At 37.0% G+C, this 9,578-nt stretch overlaps 1 protein-coding gene across 1 annotated transcript in view; it reads left to right on the top strand.

Moving 5' to 3' along the window:
• Positions 1-288: 288 nt before the first annotated feature.
• LTN1 (listerin E3 ubiquitin protein ligase 1) overlaps positions 289-9,578 on the top strand; it is a 31,629-nt gene continuing 22,339 nt past the window's right edge. The window contains exons 1-9 of the mRNA XM_058800458.1: positions 289-359; positions 1,987-2,190; positions 2,493-2,591; positions 3,572-3,802; positions 4,684-4,736; positions 5,731-5,911; positions 6,667-6,840; positions 7,883-8,073; positions 9,271-9,409. Coding sequence (XP_058656441.1) covers positions 318-359; positions 1,987-2,190; positions 2,493-2,591; positions 3,572-3,802; positions 4,684-4,736; positions 5,731-5,911; positions 6,667-6,840; positions 7,883-8,073; positions 9,271-9,409 — 1,314 coding nt within the window. The 5' untranslated portion in view covers positions 289-317. The remainder of the gene's footprint in view (positions 360-1,986; positions 2,191-2,492; positions 2,592-3,571; positions 3,803-4,683; positions 4,737-5,730; positions 5,912-6,666; positions 6,841-7,882; positions 8,074-9,270; positions 9,410-9,578) is intronic.

Below are 9,578 nucleotides of genomic sequence, written 5' to 3'. Positions count from 1 at the left end.
AACATTCAGCTCTCTGGTATGGACTTGGAACACCTCTTGTAGGGATACTTTATAGCGATGTCATTCCACAAGGGTGGGTGAAACTTTCCCAAATCCAAAGTCCTTGTAAGTGTACAAGAACGCTGCGACTCCGTAAAGGCCCCACGGGACGCTCGAAGTTTAAGATCGATTGATTTCACTTTTATTTCTTTAAAGGATATTGCTGTGTTTGGGGCCACTCGAGGCAGGTACCCTCCCGCGCCGCGCGGCCCCGCCCCGGAAGTGTTGGGGTACCCGCGGTGGCTCCAGTCGGCCCCGGTCCCGGTGCCGCCGCCGCCATGGGGGGCAAGAACAAGCAGCGAACCAAGGGCAACCTGCGGGTGAGCGCGGCCCGCGGGGCCGGGTGGCGGGGCCGGGCCCAGGGCTCGGGGGCTCGCGGTTCCGGAACTCCGGGTGCCCTGGGCGGAGGGCCGCGGGCCGCCGGAGCACGGCTCCTTTGGCGGGGCAGCGCGATCTTCGGGGCCGGTTGTGGTAGCTGGGGCCGGGCCCGAAGCCGCCTCTTGGCCTGGGTCGTGCTTTAGGGGAGCGTGACTGCTGCTGCTGTGGTATTTGTACGGAGACGGAGAGCAAAATCACCGCGGGTGTAGATTCAGCAAGGGGCCGGTGGTACATTCGGTGTGGTTTTCTGTGCAGAGTTTTAGAATACACTTGCCGAAAGGCCGGAGATGACGTGACATCTGCCCTATCACTCAGAATTGTGGGAGAAGTCTGGTGTTCAGGTTCCCTAATTCCTCCGTGCATTTAGGGAAGACTAGGGAACGCAAAGCAGCATATCTTTTACAGCTCACATGCAGAAAAGATTATTTAAACCCCACAAGCTCACAAAATTGCTGCTGCCATAAGGAAATAAAAGTTATTTGCATTATAAGGTGTCCCAGACGACATTTTAGCCTCAGGTAGTTTTGGGGCAGTCTTTCGAAAAGAGCATTGAAACAAACCTGAGCCAATAATACAATGGGCAAATGGGGTAAGCTAGAAGTGGTGCTGAGCTCCAGAACACACACTGTCTGATGGTATTTATTATATTTGTTACATATGCATGCTTTTGCTACATTTCTCTAAATCATTTTTGGCCACTTGGTTGCTGGGAGAATCCTTTATTTTGTCTGTATGTTTTTGTTTGTTCAGAGAATAAAGGAGAATTCCCTGGGAGCTGTATTGGCCTGTATAAGAACTAGGAAACTATAAGAACTAGGAAAGCCAGAAATAGTGAAGGAGGATAAATAGTTTCTTAATAAATTGTTTATAGATTCTTAATAAATTGTTTGCTTGCAGAAGGAATTTTCTGTTAGCAAAAAAAAACAATAAAAGCAATAATTTTCCATAAGTATTCATGCATTATGTGAAAAGAGAATTTTGATTCACAGAATCATCAAATAGACTCACAGGGTGATTTAGGTTGGAAGGGACTTTAAAGCTCATCCAGTCCCACCTCCTGCGAGGGGAAGGGACACCTTCCACTGGACCAGGTTATTCCAAGCCCTGTCCAACCTGGCTTTGAACACTTCCAGGGATGGGGCAGCCCCTGCTTTTCTGGGCAACCTGTGCTAGGGCTTCACCACCCTTACAGGCAAGAATTTCATATCTAATCTAAACCTATTGTGTTTCAGTTTGAAGTCATTCCTCCTTGTTGTATCACTACAGTTCCTGATGAAGACTTCTCTCCAGCTTCCTTGTAGGCTCTCTGCTGGTACTGGAAGGATGTTATGAGGGCTCCCTTGAGCCTTTTCCAGGTTGAACAGCCCCAAGTCTCTCAGCCTGATCCTAAAGAGAAGAATAATTTTCTAGGTTTCTATGTTTAAAGCACAGGTGGACTCTTCTTTGAGATACTTTATGTTAATTAGAAGGTTCATTATAAAATAAAATTAGCATCATATTTTTAAATGCGTAATGTGTGCAAAATAAAATTAAATGGATAATTGACTCCTGTCCCTTTCCTTTTGTCAGCCTTCTAGCAGTGGCCGAGCTGCAGAGCTCCTTGCCAAAGAACGTGGAACAGTGCCTGGGTTTATCGGCTTTGGGACGTCTCAGAGCGATCTAGGATATGTTCCTGCAATTCAAGGAGCAGAAGAAGTAGACAGCCTTGTGGATGCTGATTTCCGAATGGTATTGCGAAAACTTTCTAAAAGGGATGTCACAACCAAGTTAAAAGTAGGTGTATCCTTTGCCTGCCATTTTTTTTTTTTTTTTTAATTGGAGAATGATACCGTTTTTTTAAGGGAGAAAGAGGAAATACCTAATTTCACTTTGGTGGATTTGCTAGAACTGCAATACAGATTATATCCAGGATAACCTATAGCAAGGTCCATCATGCAATTATCTCTATAGATGCTCATTTGCAAGAAATTATTTGATTTTTGGAAAAGGAAGTTGCAGTTTCAGATACAAACTGGTAAATTAGAGATTATATCTACCTGACTTTTTAAGTCATGCCCTTGGTATTTTAATTTTAGGCTATGCAAGAGTTTGGGACGATGTGCAAGGAAAGAGAAGCGGAAGTTGTTAAAGGTGTTCTTCCTTACTGGCCAAGAATTTATTGTAAAATTTCACTGGTAAGTATTGAAACATTTAAATTAGAAACTTACCTATCTACTTCCTGTGACTACCTCTAAGGTGGTCTTTGTTTGTTTGTTTGACCTGTCTACCTTTGTTGGAATTACTGACTTGTTCTAGGAGAAACATCAAGTTGAAGAAAAATACTGTTCTTTTTGTGGACATATTTCAGTATTGGCAGTGGGTGGAATCTTGAACTGTAAATGTCTGGGATGTACTGCCTTGATAGGTCTATTAGACCTTTATGTTTAAAAGATGGTACTATATTTCTGAGGAAAAGTTCTTTTATGTGGATTCCAAAAAGGCTAGAGAGTCTGTTCAGTTAAGATAGTTATAAACTTTCTTGATCTAGGGCTGACCAGACTTAACATTAAAAAAATACCCCAAACCCAAATATGAAAAGACCGTGTGTAGCCAGATTAGCAATAAGTTTCTTCATCTATTTATAGTATTTCCAAGCTGTCTAGAATGGCTACTGTTGAAAACATGGTATGGAACAAAATGAATCGCTATTCTTAACTATTAGAGGGATTCCTACTGTTTCTTTCTGGAGTCAAGAGTGTAAAAAATCATGATGTTGTAAACTCATTTGCAAATGAAGGATTGCAGTGTACAGCTTATGGTAGTTCTAACTCAGATGTCTTCAAGGCTTCCTGTTTCTCCTGCCTCTTGTCTGTCTGTAAAGTGTTTGTATAAATTGGAAACAAAAACTGTTGTTTGGGATATCAGGAGAAAGTTACAATCTGAGTGTACAACAGTTTGGGAATATGATGGTACTAAATTAGGATGCTCCCCATATCTTGGGATACCAAAACTTTTTTGTCATTGGTGTGTATTTTCAAATCTATGTTTCAAATCCAATTAATTGCAAACATGGCTTTTTAATCACCACTTTTGCTTTGAAGTACCTGAAATCAAAGGTGCATTTCTTAAACCAATAAACCTTTCTCTTTTTTTCCTTCTTTTCCTTGTTTAACAGGATCATGATCGCCGTGTTCGAGAAGCAACTCAGCAATCTTTTGAGCAACTGATTCTTAAAGTCAAAAAACACTTAGCTCCTTACTTAAAAAGTATCATGGGTTACTGGCTGATTGCTCAGTGTGACACTTACTCCCCTGCTGCTTCTGCTGCAAAAGTAGCTTTTGAAAAAGCTTTTCCTTCAAGCAAACAACCTGAAGCCTTAGTATTCTGTAAGGATGAAATTCTTAATGTGAGTTTACTTTTGTATTTTTTAAGGCTTTGTATATGTCAACTTCTGTTACAAGTTTTAAAGTCATCCTTCCCCCATCTGTGCTTCATGGTTAAATTTCTTTCTTGCCTGAAACTTTGCCCTTGTGAAGAGAAGCCCTGTCCAACCTGGCCTTGAGCGCTTCCAGGGATGGGACAGTCCCAGCTTCTGTGGGCAACTTATGCCAGTGCCTCACCACCCTCACAGGGGAGAATTTCTTCTGTAAGGAAATATAAAAAAGAAAAATAATAAGGAATGCAGAGGAAAAAATACATATGTTTTTTTGGACTTGAGATGAGAACGACTGGAACCAAAGGAATGAATCGTGAATTTCCTTGTGTGCATTCCTATGTAATAATGTTCAGTCAACACATAATGTTGCTGACAGATGGAATAATGATGCTGGAGTAGTTTAGCTATAGTGAAGAAGAATGCAGAATGCTGAGCAATGTTTCAGCATCTACAAGTTTAATTCTGGCCATTATGCTTTTCTGTCAGTTAGATATGATACTCAATGGACCGAATTAAAAAAAGTTCAAAGATTGCATTGCCGGTCTGTCATGTGCAAACCTAACTGATTTGATTTACCACATTTTGGCTTCTTTTTAGCAGGAGCACATTGGCATGGGGCTGCAATTCAGTAAGTGTTAGGGAGACTCAATTCAGACAGTACCACAGCTACTATGTTCACCATGAGTCAAATTCTCTTCTAGCATGTTTACTAGCATGTCCAAAGATATTAGACAGCTCAGAGGCTGTGAAATTTTATTGTAGGGCTGTCTCTGAATAATGTGTGGACTATATTGTTCACATATAAGTATTACATTTCTTTGGGTTTATATGCATGGTTTTTTCCCCCATAGGTACTTCAAGATCACCTTCTGAAGGAAACAGCTGATACACTTAGTGACCCTCAGTATGTTTGCCTGATAAATGTATATTTAATTCTTTAAATCTTGGTCTTTATTGGGTTCTCTGTCCCTGGAAGTAGTGAATTTAGTTTTGTTTCAGGAGACAGAATAATTATTTGAATCCAGATTCCAGCAACTTTAATTGGGACTTAAGTGTTGCATACAAGTAGAGATATTATAAAAGAAAGGCCAAATATATATATATATATATAATAATATATATATATATATATATATATATATATATTATATAAAATATTAATATTATATAGTTTATTATACAGAATCAGGCCTTGTTCTGCTAAATTACCAGCTAGCCTGTTACTTATTCTAAATGCAGCTAGCTTAGCATTTTTTTATGATTTTTCACATTCCCATGTGAAAAATCATAAAAAATGAAGGCAGTTAACACAACAGACTATTCTGGTAAGAGAATTGTTAGCACCTACAATAAACAAAAAATCTGTCTCATAGGGGTCAGTGAACAAAATATCTAAACTAAACAAAAATGAAGAGATTTGACAGATGGACACCCTAGCCATTTATTGACGATTAAACTGAGTGTCAGTGTATTGTTAGCGAATTTGGTCTAACAAAGTACCTTCTGATATTTCCTATTAATATGAGCTTTGTGAATAAAGAATTGACTTTTTCTGATAAATTTGATAAATTTATGATAAAATTGAGTCCCAGCTGCTTATTACTACAACATTTAATATAAATATTTTTGAAAGTGTTATCAGTTATCTAATTTTGTTTCAGCTCTTTTAAGAATATAATTTGTGAGTAGCTGGAAGATGAGATGACTTGTAACTTTTTTTCTAAAACTTCATAGTGTAATTTAGAACCTATGGAAAGTTTATGTATTTATATTGCTGGCACCTGAAATCAAAAAATAAACACAAAAAAAAATGAAGGCAGTTTAGTTTAGACAAACTTGGGATGACTGCTGGTTTATTTGTGGTCCACTTTTAACTTTATTTTGTTTTGCTTTCTGAGAACTGTACCAGAAGAAGAAAGGAAAGCCAAATTTTTCCGGATTCTGACCTGTTCCTTGTTAGCTTTAAAAAAGTTGCTCAGCATATTGCCAAAGAAAGAGATGCATTCATTGGAGGAAAAGTTAATGTCACTTCTGTCCCAAAACAAATTTTGGAAATATAGCAAAAACAATGTATCACAGGTGAGTTTTTAGTTTCTTCTTTATTTTGCTTGGTTTTTGTTACAGGTAATACCCTTAACCTAAGGAAGTATTAATTACTTGTATTCTACAAGGATGCTCTTGGTACTTTGCTTAGGTTTGAAACAGCCTTCAGGTTTCTAGGTAGATTCCAGAAAGGCTAAAGAAACTGTTCAGTTAACATAATTATAAATTTTTTTGATGTGGGACTAATATCTGACTGGACTTAATGTTAAAAAACCTGCCAAACTCAATATAGACAATATTACTTGAAAATTTATCTAGTAGGCTAAATTTTTATTTCCGTATCATCATAATCTACTTTTTGGCAATCTGCCATCATTAAAATTCATGTAGAAGATACAAACTGTCAACTTACAGCATGTATTCTTGGTGCTTTGGGGTTTTCATTTTTTAAATAGTTTTACTGGTTTTTAATCTGTACATAGAGTAATGAAGTAATGCAATAGTATTTTGTTTAAAAGCTTTAAGTTGCTTTTGGGAAAAAATGCCTTTTGAGAAGTATATAAAAATACAACTTTTGACAGGCATTTCATCAGTAAACAAATTGTATTAAAATATTTGATAAGACTGTTTAATAACTATTTTGTTTTTCTTGGTTTTTAATAATATTTTAACCTTTGTTAATGTGATGAAATATGGGCATGGTGTGTTGTAAACTTTTATTGACTTTAAAAGGAATCTTATTAACTACATGTAGTGACAAATTCTGTTTTTCCTTCTGTGGCCTCTGTCAGGTTCGCTCAGCTTTCTTTGAGCTGATTTCTGCTTTTTGCCAGCACTTGCCTGAGGTGGTGAAAGCTGAAGCACCAAGAGTTTGTCCTGCTGTTCTTCTCAGCATTGATGACAGTGATGCAGTGGTGTGTCTTGCTCTTTGGGAAGCAGTGCTTTATACTATCACCACTATTGAGGTAATGTGAGATATTTTCATCAAATTTAACTTTTCACCAAGTAATTCTCTGTGTAGAATTAGGAAGACAGGCTTGACTGAGTTTTCTTTATGGTTAATAACAGGAACTCCATAAGGGTACATCCTCCTTCTTTCAGTGTAACTTTCAAATATGTCATGTCCAGCATGTCTGAAAATTAGAGTTGTTTTATGAATTTAACTTAATTAATCTGAAACCCTTTCATCCAATGTAGTTACTAGTTAGTCAAATAATGCTTAAAACCTTTTTCTTTGTTAAAGACAGTTACAAAAAAGACCTGCAGTGCATTTTTGGTTAGTTTGTTTCCCCTTCAAATGTAAGGGTTCTGTAGCTTTTTTTTTTCCCCTTAATTTTAAGTGAAACACTGGCTCTGAATTTATTAGCAGGATGAGTTGTTGCCATAGACTGGGATGCTTTGAAGGTTTAATGCTGCAGCTCCCTTTTGCAACTGCTGGAATGAACTGGAACAAGTTTTCTTGAAGAAAAAACCCTAACAGTCTTTGTTCAGCTTGTTATAAATATAGGTACCTTGAACTATAATAGATATGATAATAATTAAAATAGATCAGATGACAAAAAAATTTAGGGAGGGGGAAGTGCCAAAGCAGTTTCTAACCATCAGAAAATTTTTGAAGAGAGTTTTGAAGTTAGTGATACTTCCAAACTCATTGGCTTTCCGTGATAATGAGAACTTAAAATTAAATACAGTATTAATTACAATAGTGATTCCTATGAAGCATCATGAAAGTATGATTAAAGAGAAACCTTTAATTGCAGTTGCTATTAAGAAAGGTCAATTGATTTTAAACAGTGCAGAAATAGTTTTATCATGTTAACTTCACAAGCCAAAATAGGGAGAAAGTGATTTTAAAGATACTGGCTAGTGAGTAACATAACAGAATTTAAATTTCACAATGACATGTTTCACTATAATATGGGGATGTAGGTTAAATGGCTAACTTGGGGGTTCTTCTGAGGCAACATATTGTTGTTTAATTTACAGTAAGTTAATTTCTTTCTGTAGGACTGTTGGAGTCATGTAAATGCCAGAAAAGGAGTTCTGCCGAAGCTCTGGACAGTGCTTCGAGAAGGTGGGCAAGGATTAGCTACTGTTATCTACCCAAACCTCCTGCCCTTCATTAGCAAGGTGCCTCCTGACATTGTGGAACCGAAGCTGGAATACTTCAGAGTTTTTTTCAGCTCTATAATTCAAGGGTATGGACCACAAATTTATTTATTTGGAATCAGTCTCTTTTACGTTTGGAAACAAAGAAACTAATCTTTAAGCATTTGAAGATAAATGAGATTATATTTTTAAAATTATTTTCAAAATCCAAAACTGGAGTCAGTCCTTTGTGGCTGTTCCTGTCATTTTAAACCTTCAGCTTTCCTTTTGATTTTACTATGTCTTCCTTACATGAAGCATTCTTATCTTTCCTTGTCAAAGCCTTGTGTTTATTCCATGACAAATTTGAATATGGAACATTATTATAATTAAGAGTGACTCTTAGGAATCACACTCTTCTCACCAGTGTGTAATTCTTACATAGGGGATTAACTTTGTGATAGTGACATTTCCTTTATGCACAAACTGTAATTCTTGTGATTCTCATTTTTAAAGGATGAAACTGCTTGTACTTTGTGCCTTTAAAATACCTCAAAACCACCTTTCTATCAAATGTAATTTAAATGTGCACCTGTGCATTGCGTACTCAGAAGGATATAGAAATTATTTTACGAAATGCTGAAATTTAATTTATTTAAAAAATAAATGAAAAACAAATTCAGTACTCTGCTGATGTTGGTGTGAAAATTAGCAGAGCTCTTGGAGAAGAGAGTTATGTAGGGGTTTGTTTGAAAAGTGTATAGAATTTTATTACACGTAGTAATGATTGTAATATTTCTGTGATCATTCGTGTGATCTAATATTCATTAAAAAGCAAAGAAATTGCAGATTTTCCGACTCAAAACTGGGGAGACTGTCTTTAAGTGGCTTTCTTTTTTTTCCTCTTTTTTTTTTTTCTTCCTCTTTTTTTTTCCCCGTAATGACAAAAAGTCACATTCTCTGAACTTCTGTGTATTGTATGGAAAATTGCAAAAGAGTTTTGACAGCCAGCTGAAACAGGAGACAGTGTGCTAGGCTGTATATGGTTTCTCTGTCTATGTAGATCTGTTTTTTCTGAAGCTAAGACTGAATGAAGAATTTCATTGATATAGATTCTGTTAAATTCTTGGGTTTATCAACTTTCTAAATTGACTTTATTTTTATCTGATTCCTGCAAATGACTCTCTGATCCTGTATTCTCATACTGGTGTCTGGATCAGAACAAGGTAATTCAGGGTACATTGATAACATTCATACTGGGTTTCTTGAAAACTGGGTTACTTGGTTTCTTCTGTGTCTTCTCACAGGTTGTCAAATGAGAGGACAATAGCCAGTCCTTCAGAAAGTTCAGCAATTATAACTGCATTTATGGAGTGTCTGTGCTTTGCTGTACTACAGAAAGGAGAAGACCAAAGCCAGATTCATCAAATGCTTATATGTGACCAGGTATTAATGAGAAATACTGAATATTGTTGTGTGTGCATTTAATAAGTCAAAATTAAAGAGAAATGTGAATTTTAGGTGAGGATTTACTTCTCTGTTTAGATTTTCCCTAGATTTTATGGAAAAAAACCACACAGAATTGTCAGGGCTGGAAAAGACATGATCATCCAGT

This window comes from Ammospiza caudacuta, chromosome 2 (assembly GCF_027887145.1).
Source record: "Ammospiza caudacuta isolate bAmmCau1 chromosome 2, bAmmCau1.pri, whole genome shotgun sequence".
Lineage (NCBI taxonomy): Eukaryota > Metazoa > Chordata > Aves > Passeriformes > Passerellidae > Ammospiza > Ammospiza caudacuta.
Note: the sequence above shows the minus strand (reverse complement) of the source record. Positions and strands in the feature narration are given on the sequence as shown.